The 21442-nt window shown below is 39.0% G+C and overlaps 1 protein-coding gene across 1 annotated transcript in view; it reads left to right on the top strand.

The window, feature by feature from the left end:
* The window catches only part of Abcb1a (ATP binding cassette subfamily B member 1A), a 162144-nt gene that overhangs the window by 105178 nt on the left and 35524 nt on the right, over positions 1-21442 (top strand). Inside the window, 10 exon segments of the mRNA NM_133401.3 lie at positions 326-377; positions 2292-2483; positions 3172-3343; positions 11289-11413; positions 15215-15386; positions 18336-18449; positions 18589-18699; positions 18881-19006; positions 19097-19300; positions 19561-19731. Coding sequence (NP_596892.1) covers positions 326-377; positions 2292-2483; positions 3172-3343; positions 11289-11413; positions 15215-15386; positions 18336-18449; positions 18589-18699; positions 18881-19006; positions 19097-19300; positions 19561-19731 — 1439 coding nt within the window.

Raw genomic sequence — 21442 nt, 5'->3', positions numbered from 1 at the left:
TGAGATCTAGTCTCAGATGAACAGACAAACAAATCGAGAACTTCATTGTTAGGTTTCTAGCGTATACTTGAGAGTCAAAGATGCAGTAATATTTGTCATCGTGTTTCTTCTGGCATATGTACACCACTGAATTTAGGCTGTGTGTGGTCACACACAGTCGACGGGGCAGCGTTTGAACAGATGTCAAAGTGCTTTTACAGAAATGAAGCTGAGTCGGTTAAGTCTCTTTTTTTCCATAATAAAACAAGTTTCATTCATTTTGTGCTTAGTTTTAATGGAAACCAAAGAAGCATAAAAGTTTCATGTTTGCTTTGTGTTGTTCCAGGTTTCTACAATGCTACAGACATATATGCCAAGCTGGAGGACGAAATGACCACGTAATTTCATATTACCCTTGTTAATCTTATTAACATTTTCTGCGTCGATCTAATCATAGTAATATAGTCATAGTTCACATTATAATAATAAAATTAGAAGGTTTCAGGCTATCATCATTAGTTTTCAAGAAACATATATTACAGTTTTTTAAAGTGTTTACATCATTAAATATATTAAGGTTGTCCTTCAATTAAACTTATGTATGCAGTTGAAAAGATTGCATGCCATATATACAGGAATTAGAGGAATTTAAAGTAGCCCATTAGATATATTTAAATTCACGATAGTTATTTTCAATGGCCTAGTGAGCAGTTTGCTTCCTGGCTGTTTCCAGTCATGGTTTAATGCTAAGATAAGCTGACAGAAATTCCATGAACTACACATGTAATTCTAAACAGAAAATACAACATCCTAGAAGAAAGGTAGTTATGCTGGCCTTAAGTCACATGGACAGACTTTTTATTTTGTTAATGATTTATTCATATTGACAGTTTGTGCAATTGCTGTGTAATAGAGGTCCAAAGGTATGTGCTGGTGAGTCAGATGATAATGTTTCTGTATCTTACTATGATTTCTCTGATAGACTCGAGGAAAGATGAGACACAATAACATTTTGAAAGATGAGAATAAAATACTTATGAATATTCCTGTGGGGAGGCATATTTTTTAATACTGGAGATATTCTATTATCTCCAATGGGTAAAATGTACTACATAAAAACACACTAGTATTTCACCGTATAAATGTTTTACTTTTTCAATGGGACTTCCTTTGAACTCTTTTGCACTATCACTTGTACAATAATTAATTTCACAGTTATATGTTAACTAAAATGTAATGTTCCAATTACATCTTCCTTAATAAGTATAGTTTATAACATGTAGCTTGAAGGATGATTTGCTTAGCAACATTCTTATAGGTTGTTCTTGGAGATGTGCACATAAAGTAAAAGGCTGACTGTGTGTTATATTTCTGTTTTTCAGTCTGATACTTGGTGTGAACATTTTTACTCAACGATAGCAAGTAAAGAACATTTCAAACATACCAAATTTTATCCTTCGTTCATTTTGCCTTGAAAGAGCTTCAAGTGTTTCAGTGATAGAGCATTTTTCTAGCATAGATGAGATTCTAGGTCCCATCCCATGCACCAGAAAATCAACAAGAAGAAGCAGGGTTTCTATTTAATGTGTACATGGACTGCTTAATGAAGCCACAGGACTTCTAGCTATAGAGGCACAGCCAAGAAACACTTTTTCAATTGTTCTAAAGGGTGTGATTATATGTTTAAACTGGGAGGAAAACTGTTGGATTTATGGAACAGTTTAGGTTGGCTCTCAATAGCCAGTTGGGTAAATGCCATGGAAACATCAGTTTTCAGTTGCCATTCATCTTCCAAGCTCTGCTAAACTAATAGTCCACTTCTTGGTTCTACTTTCTATGAAGTTTCATCATGTTTTCCCTTCATCTGAGACGCACAGCTCACCCTTAAGCCTTCATCAATTGATGCCTATGTAACAAAAGTAGAGAAGACTACAGCTGCACCCTTAACTGGTGTACCAGCACACTAACAATCTTCCAAAATCACCGATGCTCTCTGAGTAATTATGATGCACCAGGCACTGGCCTGAGTACAATTATGACATATTACAAACTCTTATCTTCATAATACATAACTGAAGTTCAGGTTATTAAGCATCCTTAGCTACAAGGTAGTTAGGTGAAGAGCTGGGATTTGCCTCAAATCCTTTCTTCGATATTGCTACAGACTTAGGTAGATGCTAATCCTTACAGCTCCTTACAACCCTTTCTTGTTTGTTAAGAGTGTGAGATTCCCAGAAAATTAAAGAAAACTAAGTTGTGTTTAGAGAGAAGGATTGGTTAGAAAACAGTCATTCATTGTTCTTGTTTTTCAGGTACGCCTACTATTACACGGGCATTGGTGCCGGTGTGCTCATCGTTGCCTACATCCAGGTTTCACTTTGGTGCCTGGCAGCTGGGAGACAAATACACAAGATTAGGCAGAAGTTTTTCCATGCCATCATGAATCAGGAGATAGGCTGGTTTGACGTGCATGACGTTGGGGAGCTCAACACCCGGCTCACAGAGTGAGTACTTCGTGTCATGCTCAAGTCAGATGTGGGCTTTCTTGTTCTTCATGCTGTGAAGTGGATACCACCAGCTCTGTGAGGAGTGACGGTGTGTCACTGAGCAGGGTAAAGCCCTGTGTCTTACACAGCTTCTTATTCACAATACCCTGGCAGGGAGGGGGGTCCTGCTTGCCTGGCACTGAATGAGGGACTAGGCTGGCAGAATCAAGACTGAGCACAGCAGTGGTGTGCAGTGGAGCAACAATATGTCCTGGCTGGCCACACTGAGCCCTTTCCTGCCAGGGCTCCATGGCATCCTTTGACAACAGTGGAAAGAAGGAAGGGGCTCCTGTCTGTCATCCTCTGCCTCATGGAAGACATGGTGAACTCAACGATTTTGTATTCATAGAGGACAGCACCATATGCACACAGTAGAAATCTCTGAGCAGCTTGAAATCTCACAATAAATAGTCTTACACCTCCCATGTTTGTATTCTGAGGCCATATGAACCACAGAACATTGTTAATGACAAATCTCCCACTGACAGCCTTCTCTCATCCTCAATTCCCCAAAGGACCAGGCATACCAAAGATCCTAGGCACAGATTAATGTACTCTCTCTTGGCAAAACAAAACTGGCTCAGGAGAAAAATTGTGTATTTGCAATTCCGACATTATGTGTAACACAATCTCTTTCTTCTTTTAGTGACGTCTCCAAAATTAATGAAGGAATTGGTGACAAAATTGGAATGTTCTTTCAGGCAATGGCAACATTTTTTGGTGGTTTTATAATAGGATTTACTCGCGGCTGGAAGCTAACTCTTGTGATTTTGGCCATCAGCCCTGTTCTTGGACTGTCAGCTGGTATTTGGGCAAAGGTAGGTGAAGCCCGTGAGTCCAGATTTTAAACTCTTTCTCATGATCCACGGAAAAGTCTTTTAACCACAATAACCCTGTCTGTGAATTTTATACACAATTTCATGCTTTTTGCTAAAATATCAGCAGGATATTTTATCAGCTGAGGATAAAACATCAGCTGAGCTAGCCCCATAGTACTTCATGCTGTCTTTAGCCGTGTGATTATTTGTGAAAAAAGAGATAAAAAAAAGAGAGAAAGATCCTAAGTTCATTCTTTGCCTTGGTAGGAAAAGATACGCTGAACCCATAAGATCTGTAAACATCTGTCTTAGTGACTTTTCTATTTTTGTGAAGAGATACAATGACTAAAGGAGCTCATATAGAGAGGAGTTGGGGCTGGATCACAGTTTCACATGGGTGGTCCATTCCCATCATGGCCAGACACATGGCTACAGGCAAGCAAGCAGGCACAGCACTAGTCACAGTTGCTGAGAACCACATCTTCATCTGTAAGCACAAGGCAGAGCGGTGGGTCAGGGAGAACTAACTGGGAATGGTATGGGCCGTTTCATCTTCAAAACCCACCCTGATGACACACCTCCTCCAAGGCCACTCCTCCTAATCCTTCCCAAAACATTCTTACCAATTGGGAAGCAAGTGTTCAAATATATGAGCTTATGATTGTCAGTCCCATCCGAACTACCACCATCTCTAATATATGACAGTGCTGATTTCGTTTACAGAAAGTAGAGATTCAAATTCAGTGAACACCAAATTCCATTTTCAGCTTAAATGTTTTGTATGTGTATAGATTACTTTCATTTTATAAACTGATTTAACCATTTTGTCATAGTTACAAATGGTTCTCATACATATATGTGTGATACATTTATTTAAATCCTTTGCAGTAAAAATAACTTATGGAACTACTGTCTAGCCATGGACACATGTAAAACTATAACCTCCAGTCACGTTATTCAGTCATGAAGACACAGAAGTTCTTCTTCACGCCATGCACATGCCTCTAACAGCTTTGTAATTCATTTCCCATCTCAGGGTCAGCATGCAACTAATTTTATAAAATTACTTAATGCACAAGTACCTATATGGTGGGAAGATTGGCCCAGCATGTAGACTTTGTGAGATCACATGTAACATATAAGAAGTCAAAGTTCAACCAAACTGACAACTCCCTAATGCCGGAGAAGTCAGGCTGTGGTGGGGAGAAGCTTTTGGAACATTCCCCTGTCTGGTGGATGTTGCTTTGTTATTGCAAACAGCAACTCTCATTGGTTAAGCATCCACTGTGTCCACCAGATACCTGTGAAGCGTAGGCATTAGCAAGCCTAGTAACTGACATCCTGAACACTGTTAATTTTTTACCCAGGGGAACATGATGGGAATGATGTTTCTGGTTGTTATCAGTTAGCTGGAAGCTGGCAAAGCTCCTTTTTTCTTAGTTGATTTTTCTGTTTGGTAGAACATTGAACAGATTGGGTGGAAATTCTTCACAACAGAACTCAATGAAAAGCCACTAATTATCTACTCTGAGTTGGGAAAGCAGACTAGAATTTAATATTTTAATAGCTAATCTTACATTGCTTCTGATACTTTTTATTCAATAAAGACAGTCCTTGGCTTTTATTTTAATCTCTGCTCTTTGATAATCTTTTTATATGTTTTATGTATACTTCTTAATTTTACATTTTGGCTATATTAAAAATGCTGTTTCCCAGTTCTATAATATTATAGATAAGATTTCAAGAATGTGATTGAAAGGCCCATCATTCCCAGAACCAGAAAATGCAACAAAACACCCCCCACATACACTTAGCTGGTCCACACAGAGACATAAATAAGATATTGAGACCATCAGATTATAATTTTAAAATAATTACCATAACAAATATGTCACTCATTTATATAATCCTTTGAGACAGTAGCAAAAACTCACCAGCCAATAGGAAATTATTAAAAAGAAAAGAACCTGGGAGACACAACAGTCAAATGGGCCATGCTGTATGGGTTCTTTCAGGCTATTCGAATGGATATTGTACAGTAGAATGTAGAATATTCAGAATCAGTGAATCTGGCAGGCAGGAAATGAGGAGAGCCTCAACGCCATGTTTGACAACAAGAGGTTCATATCACCATCCTGAGTCTCAGAGGAAGAGAAGAGCTTTAGGATGAATCGAAGACCCAGTGGCTGACAAACCCAAGAGTCGGATGTAAGAAGTTAATCTGACGCCAAGCAGGATAGAATCTAAGAAATCCATGTCAGGACCCATTGTAACTAAAGCGCTAAAGGCTAAACATACAAGCAAGTTTTTTTTTTTTTGTGCGTGTGTTTCAATAAAACTTTATTTACAATGCATATGGTGTACCAGATTTGTCCTTCAGGTGCTAGGGTCTTCCAATACCTGTCTTAGATTTTGAAATTGTCAGAACTGAGCTTTTGAAGTAGACAGATTCAATTATTAGTTGACTTTATGATAGAAATAAGAAATATGTTTTCACATGTAGAAAAATTGAATTAATCTAACTTGATTATAGTATTTATATTTTTTTAAAAGGGATCCAGAGAAATTTTTCTATCAGATAGTAACTGCAGTGTGTGCTGGCCTCCCTCCTTAAACTCTTATCCAAGGACCGGCCCTGCCTGACCTCTGTCTTCCTCTTTTCCCATTGTTCTTTGTTCTGCACTTTGCCCTGGTCTGTCACTACAAAGCCTAAAGCAAGAGTTATTGTGTGTGTGATAAGACAGAAAAGGGGAAAATCCCCGTATTGGGGTGTATAAGCTAAACCCAGGTATATAAAAAAAGAATTATGAGTTATGGCCAAGAGAGATTTAGTGCAGCTATGAAAAACTGATGCTGTACTGAAGATCCGTGTAACCTACCCTACTTTAGACTAAGGAAAGTAAACAGTCATATCATCTGACAGAACAAACATTTGACAACGTGCAGATCTCACGGACGTTACCTGTCAGAAGGTAAGAATAGAAGAGCGCCACTGCAGTTCTGAAGTCCCCTTCAGAAAACCCCAATAGCTACCTGACTGGTAGAAGGAATCTTCCCCCACCAGTACTGAAGTAAAACATTTCTGACTTCATTCTTGTGGAGACACGGGAACTTTAGCCACTGCCATAAGACAAGAAAAATTTAAAAAAACATGCATAGATTGGTAAGGGAAGAAAGAAAACTATGAATTTCTGAAAATAGTTAATGATACAAGAAAACATGATTTTTTTCTGTTTTTTTAAAATTTGTATTGCGTATTTTCTTTATTTACATTTCAAATGTTATCCCCTTTCCCAGTTTCCCCTCCCAAAACCCCCTATCCTACACCCCCTCCCCTGCATCTATGTGGGTGCTTCCCCACCCACCCACACACTCCCACCTGGCATTCCCCTACACTGAGGCCTTTCACAGGACCAGGGGCAAACCCTCCTATTGATGCCAGATAAGGCCATCCTCTGCTATATATGCGGCTGGAGCCATGGGTCCCTCCATGTGTACTCTTTGGTTGGCGGTTTAGTCTACAAGACAACTGAGTAGAAAGGCAACAGAATACCAGATCGACTGCATTTTTTGCAGATCCTGTTAAAAATGTAGAAACTGATGTTGACTGAAACAAACATGTGAAATACCAAATGTTGGAGGAATACAGAGAGAGTGGATCACTCAAAGATTACTGGTGGCATGACAACTTTGTAAGACAATCTTGCTATTGTTTAAGGCTTTAAAAAATAATCTTTATGTGTGTGAGTGCTTTACCTGCGTGTGTGTATGTCTTAGTTAATGCGCTACAGCTGGGAAGACTCCATGACCACAGTGACTATTTTAAAGGCAAACATTGAATTGGGGCTGGCTTATAGGTTCAGAGGTCTAGTCCATTATCATCATGGCAGGAAGCATGGCAGCATGCAGGCAGACATGGTGCTGGAGATGGAGCTGAGAATTCTGCATCTGAATTGGAAGACAGCAGGAAGACAGACACTGGGACGGGCATGAACGAGCATTTAAACCCTCAAAGCTCGCTCCAGGGGCACACATCTTCCAGCAGCACCATACCTACTCCAATAAGGCCGTACCTCCTAATAGTGCCACTCCCTAGGGACAGGACTATCTTCATTCAAACCTTCAGGGTATAAATACATCATTCGTATGTCTGCTGCCAAGGCCAGAAGAGGGTGTAAAAGCCACTGAAGCTGGAGTTACAGGTGGTTGTAAGGTGCCTGACATGGGTGCTGGGAACATAACTTGGTTCCTCTGAAGAAGAAGTACATGCTCTTAGCCATAGGACCTTCCCTCAGCTCCTCATTGCATCTTACAAAACCAAGCATAAAGCTATGGTTTGACCTAGCAACCACATTCCCGAGCATTTATCTACAAGGAAAGGAAAAGACGCAGACATAAGAGTTTACCCATTCTAGTTGACACAACTTTATTTATATTAACCTTCTCTCCTTCAACGGATGAATTAGAAGACTAGGGCAAGCCTACTGTGCAGTACCACCCAACAAAGGGATGCTGACTCATACAGCAAGCTACACAGGCTTCCAGAGAATCATGTCAAGTGAATTGATGCCTACCCCCAAGAACAACGTACTATTTGATTGCATTCGTAAAAATTTCTTTTTTTCTTCCTTTTTTTTTACCAAATTATTTTATTTATTTACATTCCAAATTGTGCCCCTTTTCCGGGTAACCTCTTCCCCAGAGATCTTCACCCCATTCTCCCCTCCCCTTTGTTTTGAGAGGGTGCTCCCCTGCCCACCCACTCCCCTTACCTACTCACTCCCCTCACTCACCTACCCCCATCACCCACCACCCCTTCACCTACCCAACTCCACCTCACCAGCCCTCAGTATCCCCCTTCCCTAGGGTATCAAAACTCTACAGAATTAGGTGCATCCTCTCTGTTATATATGTGCCAGGGGTGGGGAGGCACAGACCAGGGCTATGCTCTTTGGTTGGTGGCTCTGGGGGCTCTGAGGGGTCCAGGTTAGTTGATACTATTGTTCTTCCTGTGAGATTGCCATTCCCTTCAGCTCCTTCAATCCTTCCTCTAACTCTTCTATAGGAGTCCTCAACCTTAGTCTAATGATTGACTGTATCTATATCTGTCTCAGTCAGCTGCTGGTGGAGCCTCTCAGAGGACACCGAGCTAGACTCCTATACATAAGCATAACATAGCATTTTGTTGCTGTCCTTTGTTTGTTTCATTTTTGTTTCTTAAGACAGGGTTACTCTGTGTACCCCTGGCTGTCCTGGAACTCTTGTAGACCAGACTAGCCTTGAACTCAGAAGTTCACATGCCTCTGCCTCCCAAGTGCTGGGATTTAAGGTATGTGCCACCAAGCCTAGTCCTGTACAACATTCTTAAAATGATGTAAATAGGTCAGCATGGATGCTAGAAATTAGAGATGTTCAGGGAGAGGAAAGGGAAGAGCTATGGACAGAGGCGGTAGGTCTAAAAAAGCAGCTTGAAGGCTTTGAATCTTGACTTTGTTGACAGGGACATTATCCTATATAGGTTACAACATTTCCTAGGAGTAAAGTCACACATCTGTAGATTGGTAAACATGAATAATATTGTTGGAATGTATCGATGTCAAATTCCTAGTTGTGATATAATTCCTATGCTTTTCAAGAATGTTACTATTGGAGGACCCTGGATAGGGACATGTGTAATGCCAATGTATTGTTTTTGACATGGGACCCTATAAGTATCTCAAAAAGAAATCATTAATGAGCACAAGATTTATAAAATAATAAAACAAGAGTCCACATTAAGAAATAAGAGACTGCATTCAAATGTGGTCAAAATACCTATACTAGTTTAAAATATTGTTCCTGAACAACATTAATTTTTTATTAATTTGAATATAAAATTACCTGTTTTCGACAGCTTTTAACTTTCTATTACTTTATATCGGAAATTGGTTGAGGCTGGCTTGTTATATCCCTGAGAAATTTATCTTCTTCCTCTTCCTTCTCTTCCTATTCCTCCTCCTCCTCCTCTTTGCATTTTCTCCCTTTTATTGAAAATAGATGTTTTTTCACACAGAATGTATTCCGACTACAGTTTCCCCTTCCTCTACTCCTCCCAGTTTCTCCCCACCTCCTCTCCCATCCAGATCCTTTCTGACTGTCATTATGAAATAAAGAGGCTTCTAAGAGATAATAATAGAATATAATAAGATAAAATCTAACACACTGGAATTGGACAAAACAGATGAACAGAAGGAAAAAAGCCCAAAGAAGGCTCGGAAACAGACCCTCCCATTCACACATTTAGGAATTCTATAAAAACATCACACTAGAAACCTTTATACATATTCAAGGGCCTGGTGCAGACCCCTGGCAGCCCTGTGCATGTGGCTCCTGTCTCACTGAGTTCGTATGAACACTGCTCAGTTGATTGAGAGGGTCTTATTCTCCTGGAGTCCTCCATTCCCTCTGGCTTTTACATTCTTCCTGCCTCCCCTTCCATGGGATTCCCTGAGGGGGGAAATGTTTTAACAGACAATCTTTTATGAGGGAAAAAAACCTTACTATAGTTTTTCACATTCATGTCTGCATACAATCATGGAAGGTCATAGGTGTATAGGTTAAATAGAAAAGATGTGTTGGATTCAGAAATACTTTCATTAGATTAATAGATTAAAATAGCACATTTTAACTTCTGGGTAAATAATATTAGTAGTCCTGTTGTTGGCTGTCTCCACTGTGAGCTACACAGGGAGTGAAGAGAAATGTTGTGAAGCATGTTATGTGAGCCCCCTGGTCTACAAGCCTGCTTACTGAGGGATGTACTGACCAGCCCAGCTCAGGCCTGGAACTTTGAAAGAGTTAGTAGTGTGGGGCAGCCCTAAGAGGATGGCTTTGAGAAGTCTTCAAGGTCCGAATAATCAGTGGGATCAATGAAGACAGATAAGCACTGTAAAATGAAAAAAAAAAAGACTGATTCTTTTAATGACAAGAAGGAGTCAATTCCTCTTACTTAAATATTGAGAACGAATGACTCTGACTACATATTGTAAGAATGTAACACTGTTAAATCAGAAATCTGTAAAGTGGTTGTGCACAATGCCTATTTAGGTGGCTGACCACTTTGTCACTCCTGGTTCAAATGGTAGCCTTAGTCCTTTCCCCATGCCAGTTGATCCAGCTGTCATAACAGTTGGCATGTTTCAGAGATCCACTTCCAGGAGTTGCTAATCCAGGCTGTGAAGCCACATGGACTCACACTTGAGTCCTGGATGTTCCACTCACTTCCTAATTGCCTAACCCAGCAAGTTTCCATTTCTTTCTGTGTAAGCTAGGAAAACCAATTTCCCTTTGTAATTGAGAAGAACTATTAGGTGCCTGAGAGGACTAGGACTGTTTCTTAATAAATGCACAGCAATCAAACAGATAGATCAAAGAGCATGGTTGAAGCAATAACAAAAAGAAGAAGAAAAACGTCCCTGATAGGTGAATGCTCTGTCTCTCCGGGGATCACCAGAAGAGGAAAATGTGGCCTCTGTAGTATCCTAGCCTCCTACATTGAAAGTTGCTGGGAATACCACATGTCCTGGCCATAAAGCCTATTTATATAATTCTTAAGATCATATTGTGGCATATATTTTCTTTTCTGAAAATTGACATTTCCCTAAACTCCTATTGTTGTTTGGATAAGGATCCATGAAATAATACTCAGTGTGTAATTTTATAGTTTGCCTAATTTATTACACATCTTCATTGCCAAAAACATTTTGAAGAAAAAGCATCTTGAGATATTTTGCACAGTGAGACACACACACACACACACACACACACACACACACAGGCTAATAGGTATATCATGGCCAAAGACAACTGAAAGATTTTAATTCTTCAAATGTAGTAATACTCAACTAGCATATGTGTACTTTAACTGTCATTTTTCTAATAATCTGAACTTGTCTTTTTTAAACAGATATTGTCTTCATTTACTGATAAGGAACTCCAGGCTTATGCAAAAGCTGGAGCAGTTGCTGAAGAAGTCTTAGCAGCCATCAGAACTGTGATTGCCTTTGGAGGACAAAAGAAGGAACTTGAAAGGTTTGAATTTCCTTTTCAAGTAGAAATATTAACTCTCTCAGCCCACATGCCAATTATGATGTTTTTCTCATTTATTAAACAAGCCAATACATACTTGTTGCAACATTAATAACCTTCTGGAAAAATTGCCATTGCACTTGTGTTCTTATATCAGAAAGATTTTCTATTTTGCTTTAAAGCATGGTTGACAAGTACAACAGGAAGTCTTCTTTAATGATAGGATGTCATTCTGCCAGATGTAGCCCATATTCTCATAAAGTATAAATTCATATGAGATGGGAGAAAGGGCATAAACAGTCACAAAGAAGCAAAAATTTAGTAAAGCAGTTGGAGGATATATGGTTTGGAGACAAAATATTATAAAAGAGTGAAAGGGATATACTTCAGAGGAGCCTTAAATTATTACCTTTAAATGCTCCAAAGAGATCAAACAAGTGTTCTAAGGTAGGAAATTTTAAGTCCAGTGGTCAGAGAACCCCTCTTGAAGAAGATTTCATCTAGGATAAGATCTGAGGTGAGAAAGGTCTTCAAAAGCAGGCATAGGAATAGGATGGGTAGGAAGAGCAGTCTACCAAAATCCCTGAGGTGGCAGGAAGCTTTGGCGTGTTTTGAGATTTATTACAAGGCAGGTGAGCCTGGAGCTCACATAAGTGGAAAGAGAATGGGATGCAGCCAGGATGTGGGAGCTGTAGAGGAAAAAGTAAGACTTTATTCCATAGGCATGGGCAAGTCCTGAAGGTGTGGAACTGAGGAGTGGCCATACACCGGTTACAGAGCTGTGGCACTGTCTGGACTAGTCAGGGAGGGCTGATGCCAGAAGTCAGCTGAAAGGGGATTGACAGGATTTTGTAAAATTTATGAATTACATTTCCAACTTATTTTCTATGCTGCATGCCTGTGGTGTGTGTGAGTGCGTGTGTGTGTCTGTGTGTGTGTGTGTGTGTGTGTGATTGTGTTGGGGTGTGCACGTATATACACATGAGTGCACACCATATTCACAGGACTACGAAGGAGTTGGTTCTCTCTTTCTGCCAATGAGGTTGCATGAATCAAACTCAGGTTGTCAAGTTTGGTGGCAACAGTAGCCATCCTACTAGCCCCAGGCTATTATTAAACCACATATAATCTTTTAGTTTTCTTTCTACTTGTTATTTTCTTTCAGAATCAGTCTTTGTCTGACTTTCTCTTCAAATAGCTTCTGTAACAAGTCTCTTCATAATAATTAAGAGTATTTTCTGTTTTGTTAACTATCCACTCCTTTTTTTTATTTATCATATCTGTATTAGAGCTTCTGATGAATGGCTGGTTTTATACATCTGGCTTGACATCAATGACACATTCATTTAAAAACTAGTCTTTAAAAAATCCTATGTAAATGCAGTATTATTTATGCTTCTTTCCTCTTCTAACCCCCCCCCCCATCTTCCTTCATCTGTATCCGTCTAATATCGGCAGCTCTCTGGTGTCTGGATATGTCTGGTATCTAAACGGATTTTTTTCCTTGTTGATTTTTCCTTTGCAAATGTTTCCTCTGGCTGCACACTATCAGTGACACCAACTGATACTGACACCAAACTATCAGTGAAATGATTTCAACATTAGCCTCGGTAAGCAACAGCTGGAGTAAAGGATGTGCATGAGCATGGAGAATTAATCTCTGAGTTTTTTAATGTTAGCATGTAAAGTGTATGCCTAGTGAATTATTGAATTTATCTTAGGTCAGATTTTAACTTGAGACACACTTAATTAAAACATGTTTCTTAAAAACCATTTCTTGCGAAACGATTACAACTAGTATGTTTAGGGTATAAATATTTTACCCCTATAAAATTCTCTCTGAGTTTGGTCTTCAGTATGTGTGATTCTTATGTAAATACTGTGTTGTGTTTTTTACGATCTTGGTGAAGTAACTGGCTAAAATAAAGTAGTCACCAGGACAAGAAGTAATATCTACTTGGGACAGAATTTCAATTTTTTGATGTACCCACAAATTAAATTTTCAAAGAAAATTGATAGTGTATAGTATTCATATAATTATGTATTTAATGGTTCAAAGACCTCAAAATATGAATTCTAAATTTATAACACAATAAGGTTCAAAAATGACTCATCCTATTTCCCTAATATTTTCTTTTTTTTGTTTGTTTGTTTGTTTTGTTTTGTTTTGTTTTTCTTTTTTTCAGAGCTGGGGACCGAACCCAGGGCCTTGAGCGCTCTACCACTGAGCTAAATCCCCAACCCCTAATATTTTCATTTGTATCTGGATTTGCAAAGTTCTCTTTTTTTCTTTAACTCTGGTCCCCATTCCTTTCTTGAGCAGAATGGTCTCCTGTACAGCTCTCAAGTGAAAATAAAGCCATGAATAGTCTCCTGTAACCTTAATCATCTATTTTCTGGGACCTGAAAGTGCTTGAATTGAAGTTGGAGAATAAATATTAAGTTATTAGGCCCAGAGGGAAAAGTACCTGTGAGTAGTCAGGACATTGTATGGGGTTGTGGTTTGTTTTATTAGCTTTCTTTCCTTTTCTTTGTAGTTCATTAAGACTGTAGTTCTCAACCTGTGGGTTGAGTCCATTTTAGGGGATGTTAAAGGACTCTTTCATAGGGTTTATATATCGCATATCCTGCCTATCAGGTACTTACATTATGATTCATAACAGTAGCAAATTTACAGTTATGAAGTAGCAATGAAATAATTTTATGGTTGGGATGTCACCACAAAATGAGGAGCTGTGTTGAAGAGTAGTTAGGAAAGTTGAGAACCACTGAGTTTGTAAGGTATTCTCCAAGACTTGTGCCATGAGTAGGTTACAAGGCTGTTGATACGCTGATTTTTTTTTCTCTGTCTTTGCTGCCATACGGCTTTAGATGTTATATTCTACCAGACTACACCCCCTCGCCCAACAGCAGGCACTCACAACATGACCAACATTGGATTCATCGGCAATACGTACAAAATATAAAAGATACAGATACTAATAAATAGTGATGGGCTACTCTATTCTTAAGCCAAGTATTTTTAATGGGCCAATGCTTTTAAAACAGCTACAGAAGAAAATTTCCATAGTTTATGTATAGCATTTCATAGCTTTAAATTTTTCCTTACACATGTTGTCTTGTAATTGGTCATTCCAATAATCATAAGAGGAGACAAGGTAGGAAGCAAACTGTCTTCCCTCAAGTGTAGAGATTTAAACGACCTTCTTGTGTTCAGGATTTTCTAGCATTAAATCTCTTTTATTAACTAATTTAAAAGGAATATAAAATTTAAGCCAGGCAGTGGTGGCACATACCTTTAATTCCAGAACTTGGGAAGCAGAGGCAGGTGGATCTTTGTGAGTTCAAGATCAGCTCTGGTCTACAGAGATCCAGGACAGCCAGGACTACATGGAGAAATTGTGACTCAAAAACCAAACACGAAAATCAAAACCAAATACAGAAAGAATGTATATTTTAAGGAAAAAATAATTGTTTTTTGTATCCTTCTCTTATGTGTGAAGTAACGCATGTTCTAGAAGCTAGTTAAATACTGCTTCACTGATTTTACTGTTGCTAAGCCTTACACACAAAGAACTTTTAGAAGACTCATACAATTAAAATACTCTCTCCACATCTTGATATCAGTTTCTAAAAGCAGAGGATTAAAATAGGAATAACGTAGTGTAGGGGAAAAACATAGAGGAAGTACATGTATGCTAAAGGACTGGGCACATTCTAACGGATCACTAAAAATCATGGTACACTATCACATTTCCACAAAGTTTCCAAATCTACTCAATTATTTTTTTTTCTTTCTCCCAGGTACAATAACAATTTGGAAGAAGCTAAAAGGCTTGGGATAAAGAAAGCTATCACGGCCAACATTTCCATGGGTGCAGCTTTTCTGCTTATCTATGCATCATATGCTCTGGCATTCTGGTATGGGACTTCCTTGGTCATCTCAAAAGAATACACTATTGGACAAGTGCTCACTGTAAGTTAAACATGCATCAGAGAAGAAATGGATCATTAAAAGGTCTAATGGAATTGAATGATGTTGAAAAGATATTCTCTGAAAAGGTCTTAAATACCAGAAAATGCATTATTAGGTTAAAGAGTTGAAAAATTAAACGTATCAATTTTGGTTTTCTTAGAGATCTGTTGTACAATTTCCACTGTAGCCTAAATATTAACATTACCATCACTTCCATTAGGAGTTCCAGATCCCTTATATGGCAATATAGCGCTTGGTTTTACAACCCCCTGATGTAGCCTAAATATTAACCTTACCAACTTTTGCAACATGAATTTCTTTATATCAAACTTAATACTAAATTTTTCACTTTTATTTTCTAGTTTGTTATGCACAACACAATTGGAAGAAGATAACATTGAATTTAAATCCCTCAAATTCTAAATGCCATCAAGTTGACAATATTAACCCTCGCTATTTGACTTGATAACACATTTTGTCTTTTGTCTTTATTGGCTCATGACCATCTCGTAATACAAAAGACATTCAGTCCAATAGTCTCAATACATTTTTGACTGTGTCTGTTCAAAAGTATAAATATAGTAGTTTCTTCTGAAACTTGGGCATTCTTTTAACTGAGCTCCTATAACATCAGATTTTGCATTACATATTTTGCGTATAGAAGCATGGAATAAACATTCATATTCCAAAGGGAAGACTGGCGACAGCACAAGGGAAGTTCACATGAATGAGACCAAACAGAGAAAATAACAAACCCTACATTGCTGTGTAAGGCATCTGGGACTCATGATGGAAACATCTTGACTACAAAAGACTTGGGTAGTCCCATCCTTCCAGCTTGCTTCTCTATATCTATAGTATACATTTTCTCTCCATCTTGGGTTATCTCTAACAGTCCTGGCACCTTTAATATCTTGGAGTCTACATTGCAAGTTAGGCTTCACCGTAAAGTTTCACAGGTCTTTCGGGACCTCCTTGCTGGGAACCAAACTTGTTCTACATTACTTTGTCTCAGTGACTTTCTGAAACATTGTCCTGAGCCGCCACACCCCCTCAACCACTATTGCACATCTCATGCCTGTAAAGCCAGGCAGATGATGCTATCAAGTTCTGTTGCCAGTTCAAAGTGTAGTCAGCATCCTTGGACCGCAGTTGCATTGACCTCTGTACCTTTCAGGCTGGTCCTAGAGAAACACTTCCCTAGGTTAGCTTTGGGCAGAGAATGGTTTCTGTTTAGGCTTCCTCCTTTCAAATGTTATTGGAGCCTTCAGTGGGTAGGGTCCTCAAGGTGATTCTAGATCCTGAAAAGTTGTCCATCAGGATTAACCATCATATATATTTTCTACATATTAGAATTTAGGTATTTACAAAAGACTTTACACATGATATCTTAATTTAAGGGACTGGAATTATTTGCAACCAAGGTATATATGTATCTTGTTAGAAAGTCTATTCTGTTTCACCTTAGGTTAACCACATGGAAACAGAGTTAACAACAGACCACAATTCTTTGTGTTCCTTAAAATAGTTCCCTTTCTCAGGATTCAGATTTGTAATATGAATTTCATAATTACTCTTTGTTTTGTTGTTGTTGTTGTTACTGTCGTTTGAACTGTGATTTATCTAGTACACGTGAGGCTGTTTAGATAGGGACAGATTTACAAAGATAGTTTTTTTTTTGTTTTGTTTTGTTTTTTGTTTTGATAAGACCTGAAAAAGACTGAGTTGTAACGAGATACATGCTGCTCAATTTTGATATAGTGAAGCTGATTTTATTTTTACTGAGGATTGCTTAACATTTGTTTGCACCATTGAGTTTTAGTGCTAGCCCGAGGAATGAGTAGTTCTGATCGAGTATTTGTGGAATCTAAAGCTGCTTCACTATCTAGAATGCCTTCAGGATGGAGCCTGCATGATTTGATATCAGACCTAGTAGGTTCAGATTCCAACGGCACTACACACTGGCAGTAAGGTTTGAGCAGTCAACACTCTTCAAGTCTTCTGCCAAATGTGTGGCAGGAGTGTGTGTCCTAACTGTAAAGATCAGTGGGTAATGGGTACAGACTCTCTTAGCAAATCCCCTCCCATGCAAATTATCAAGCATCATGGTTCCTGAGTGACTAGAAACAAATGGATGGTGATGTTAGTTCTCATCAACTTCTACCAGAAGTAAATAAACTCAAGTATTTACTGACAATATTTTGATCAAAACAATCCCCAAACTTGGGAAATAATGATTTAACCCAATACAGAATCATCCCTTGCTTGTGTGCTTTGTAACTTACAAAATATTTTCATAACTGATGACATTCGATTAAACTTGGAGAGAGAACAAATAGAGTCTTACATATTTTTTTTTTTTTGCACACAAAACTAAACACAGTATTCGGGAGAATGTCCTACAGATGTATAGCTGATTAGTACTAATGCAGGATTTGAAATTTAGTCTTCTAACTTGCTTGTTACTGTTTGTTTCCATTGCACAGCCCTTGTGATCTAAGTAAAAATTATTACTCCTTAAAGAAATAAAAAATGTTTTATTATAATAGTCATATAGAGCGTGTATGTCACAGATCCACTAAAAAAGTAAGATTGATTCTCTATTGTAGGCTAAATGAAATTACCGAACGTTTTTAAATGTTTTCACGTTTTAGATTTCTATATTTTTCAGTTGAAAACATACATTGTCTTAAGGAATATAGTGCCATGTTTCATATGCATACAATGTGGATTGGTTACATTATGCTAAACAATTTCACTTTACATTTGGTGTTGATGTATTTGAAATTTAAAATTCTGAATTTTTAAGATTTGTTTTAAACATCCTGTGTTCTTAGGCTGCCTTGACATTAAAAAAAAATGCAATTAATTGTATTGGAAGAAAGAAGAAATGTGAGAGAGTTGTGGCAAAGGTTAAATAACACAACACCTTTTCTTTACCTGGCCCAGGTCTTTTTTTCTGTATTAATTGGAGCATTCAGTGTTGGGCAGGCATCTCCAAATATTGAAGCCTTCGCCAATGCTAGAGGAGCAGCTTATGAAGTCTTCAGTATAATTGATAATGTGAGTCTGACCTGCTCGTTAATCCATTAGTAAAGGGGTTGAGATAGTTTCATTATCACATTATCTAGCTCATCGCGAAGTTGCTGTATAAAGCAGTTACTGTCACTTAAGTCATCATCTATACTTTTCATCTATACAGAAGCCCAGTATAGACAGCTTCTCAAAGAGTGGGCACAAACCCGACAACATACAAGGAAATTTGGAATTCAAAAATATTCACTTCAGTTACCCGTCTCGAAAAGACGTTCAGGTACGGTGACAATTTTTTTATTAGATGAAACGGAAACGTTCCCGATAGTTTCAAAAATGTTATAGAGAAAGGATTGAGTGTAAAACCAAGCGTGCTACTGAATTGAGATGTCTGCACTTAGAACCTACATCCGTCTGTCCTGGGAACTGGCCTAACGTTGGTTTCTCACCTGTCTTGGTAGATCTTGAAGGGCCTCAACCTGAAGGTGAAGAGCGGGCAGACGGTAGCCCTGGTTGGCAACAGTGGCTGTGGGAAAAGCACAACTGTCCAGCTGCTGCAGAGGCTCTACGACCCCATAGAGGGCGAGGTGAGTGGGCGTGCGGCCAGCACCAGTTAACGCTGCCCATCATTCTGACCCTGTGATTCTAAAGTGTGAAAACCATACGTTTTGCTCCAGGTCAGTATCGACGGACAGGACATCAGGACCATCAATGTGAGGTATCTGCGGGAAATCATTGGGGTGGTGAGTCAGGAACCCGTGCTGTTTGCCACCACAATTGCCGAAAACATTCGCTATGGCCGAGAAAACGTCACCATGGATGAGATAGAGAAAGCTGTCAAGGAAGCCAATGCCTATGATTTCATCATGAAACTGCCCCACGTGAGTCGTCCTTGATCCTCTGTCACCCAGGCTCAGAGAGTAGAGCTCTGGCTGATGTGGTTCATGGGAACCCGGGAATCTTCTGTGAGGCAGAACTGCCTTAGCCTCACTCAGAGTTTACAGCCCCTGCCCTATCAAATGATGATAGATATATGTACTTCTTGTGAGGCGCAGGTGATGACTACTTCCCAGTTCGAGACATAAACTGAGATAGTTTGCTGCTTTGCTATATTTTCCTGATTTGCTTGTTTTATTTATAGAAATTTGACACCCTGGTTGGTGAGAGAGGGGCGCAGCTGAGTGGGGGACAGAAACAGAGGATCGCCATTGCCCGGGCCCTGGTCCGCAACCCCAAGATCCTTTTGTTGGATGAGGCCACGTCAGCCTTGGACACAGAAAGCGAAGCCGTGGTTCAGGCCGCTCTGGATAAGGTCTGTGAGCTATACTTCCTAATATGTAATTTAAAAGCAAAATAACATTCTTAACATCTCTTCTTCTTAATCTTGGTCTTAGAAAAACTTGGTAGCTTCTATTACCTGTTACTAGGGAAATGCAACAGGTTTCCATAATTTTTTTTTTTTGCTTGTCAACTTCTGTTTCTTCTATTTAAAAAAAAAGTACTTATCTGATGTGTGAGTATGTTTGCACGTGTGTGCACATATCAGAAGAGGATGTTAGATCTCCTCAAGTTAAAGTCAGTGGAGTGGCAGTTATGAGCCACCAAATATGGGTGCTGGGAACTGAACTCTGCAAGGTCCATAGGCACTATTAAGTACTGAGTCATCTCTCCCGATGCACTTTGTTCCTCCTCCTCCTCCTCCCACTCCTCCTTCTCCTTCTCCTCCTCCTCTTCCTCCTCTTTCTCTTCCTCCTGCTCCTCCTCCTCCTCCTTCTCCTCCTCCTCTTTCTCCTCCTCTTCTTTCTCCTTCTCCTCCTCTTTCTCCTCCTCCTCCCCTCCCTTTCTTCCTTCCTTCTTCCCCTCTTCCTCCTTCTCCTCCTCCTTCTCCTTCTCCTCCTCTTTCTCCTCCTCCTCTTTCTCCTCCTTTCCTCCTCCTCCCATTTCCTTCCTCTTTTCCTTCCTTCTTCTCTTCCTCCTTCTTCCTTCTTCCCCTCTTCTTCCTCCTCTTCCTCCCCTTTTTCCTCCTCTTCCTCCTCTTCTTCCTCCTCTTCTTTGTCTTCTGAATTGCAGCAATTTTTCATCAAAAGGCATGTAAATATCTTTTAATTAAAAAATGAAAAGTGAAGATGCAAGTGAAATTTCATGCATCTGAGCATGAAAATGTAGAGGAATAACCACATTAATCTGTTTTTGAGAGTTGATAGTATTGTCAACCAAAGGAAAATATGAATAGAAGTCACTTAATACCATTTGATGCCTATGGAACTGAAAAGAGAAATAACCTTCTTAAGATAGCTTAGAGAGTTTACAGCACTGTCAACAAAAAGATAGTAAAACTAGATGTTGCTTGATACCACTTGAAGGGTATGGAGCTGAAAAGTCTTTTTCTCAAGGAGAGGGTGTACAGAGTGTTGGTACTGGAGACCTCCTGGTCCATGACAAGTCATTGAGTATGACCAGCGTTTGACCTTCCTATGACTCTTGTTAGGACTTCCTCACTAGTTAGAATCAGCTCTCGCTCAGCATATGATGGCCAGGAGGATGTAGACTTTCTAAGCAAAGGTTCTTTAAAATTGAGCCGTCCCAGGAGATAGCAAAAGTGAGCTCTTGTTTTCTCTGGCTTGCCCATCCTAATGACGCAGAAGTTTGTATTCCTTTAAGCACCCTGACAATGAGCTTAATAGAGGGGACACAGTGTACCAAACATCTGTGAACTAAAATGGAAGCAGATGGCATTGTGACCACATTTTTTCCTTATTACTTAGCTTGTCTTTGAGCTCACATCATCCCTGTGTCTACTAATCCACAGTAGATCATAGTTAAGTAGTAGAACATAGAACAAAATTCACAGATAAATTTATAGGAAATTAAAGATAAAATGAATCATAAACGGTCCTATTTAAGGATACTTTTCTTTACAGTATAAATTTTAAGTGGAAATATCATGTTTCCTTTACTTTTTTTGAAACTCTCTCAAGATTAATCCATTGTTACTCACTATTTTCTAGTTGCTACTATCTAAT

This window comes from Rattus norvegicus, chromosome 4, assembly GCF_021556685.1.
Source record: "Rattus norvegicus strain SHRSP/BbbUtx chromosome 4, alternate assembly SHRSP_T2T, whole genome shotgun sequence".
NCBI lineage: Eukaryota > Metazoa > Chordata > Mammalia > Rodentia > Muridae > Rattus > Rattus norvegicus.
The sequence above is the reverse complement of the archived record's forward strand: the minus strand, read 5'-3'. Positions and strand labels throughout refer to the sequence as shown.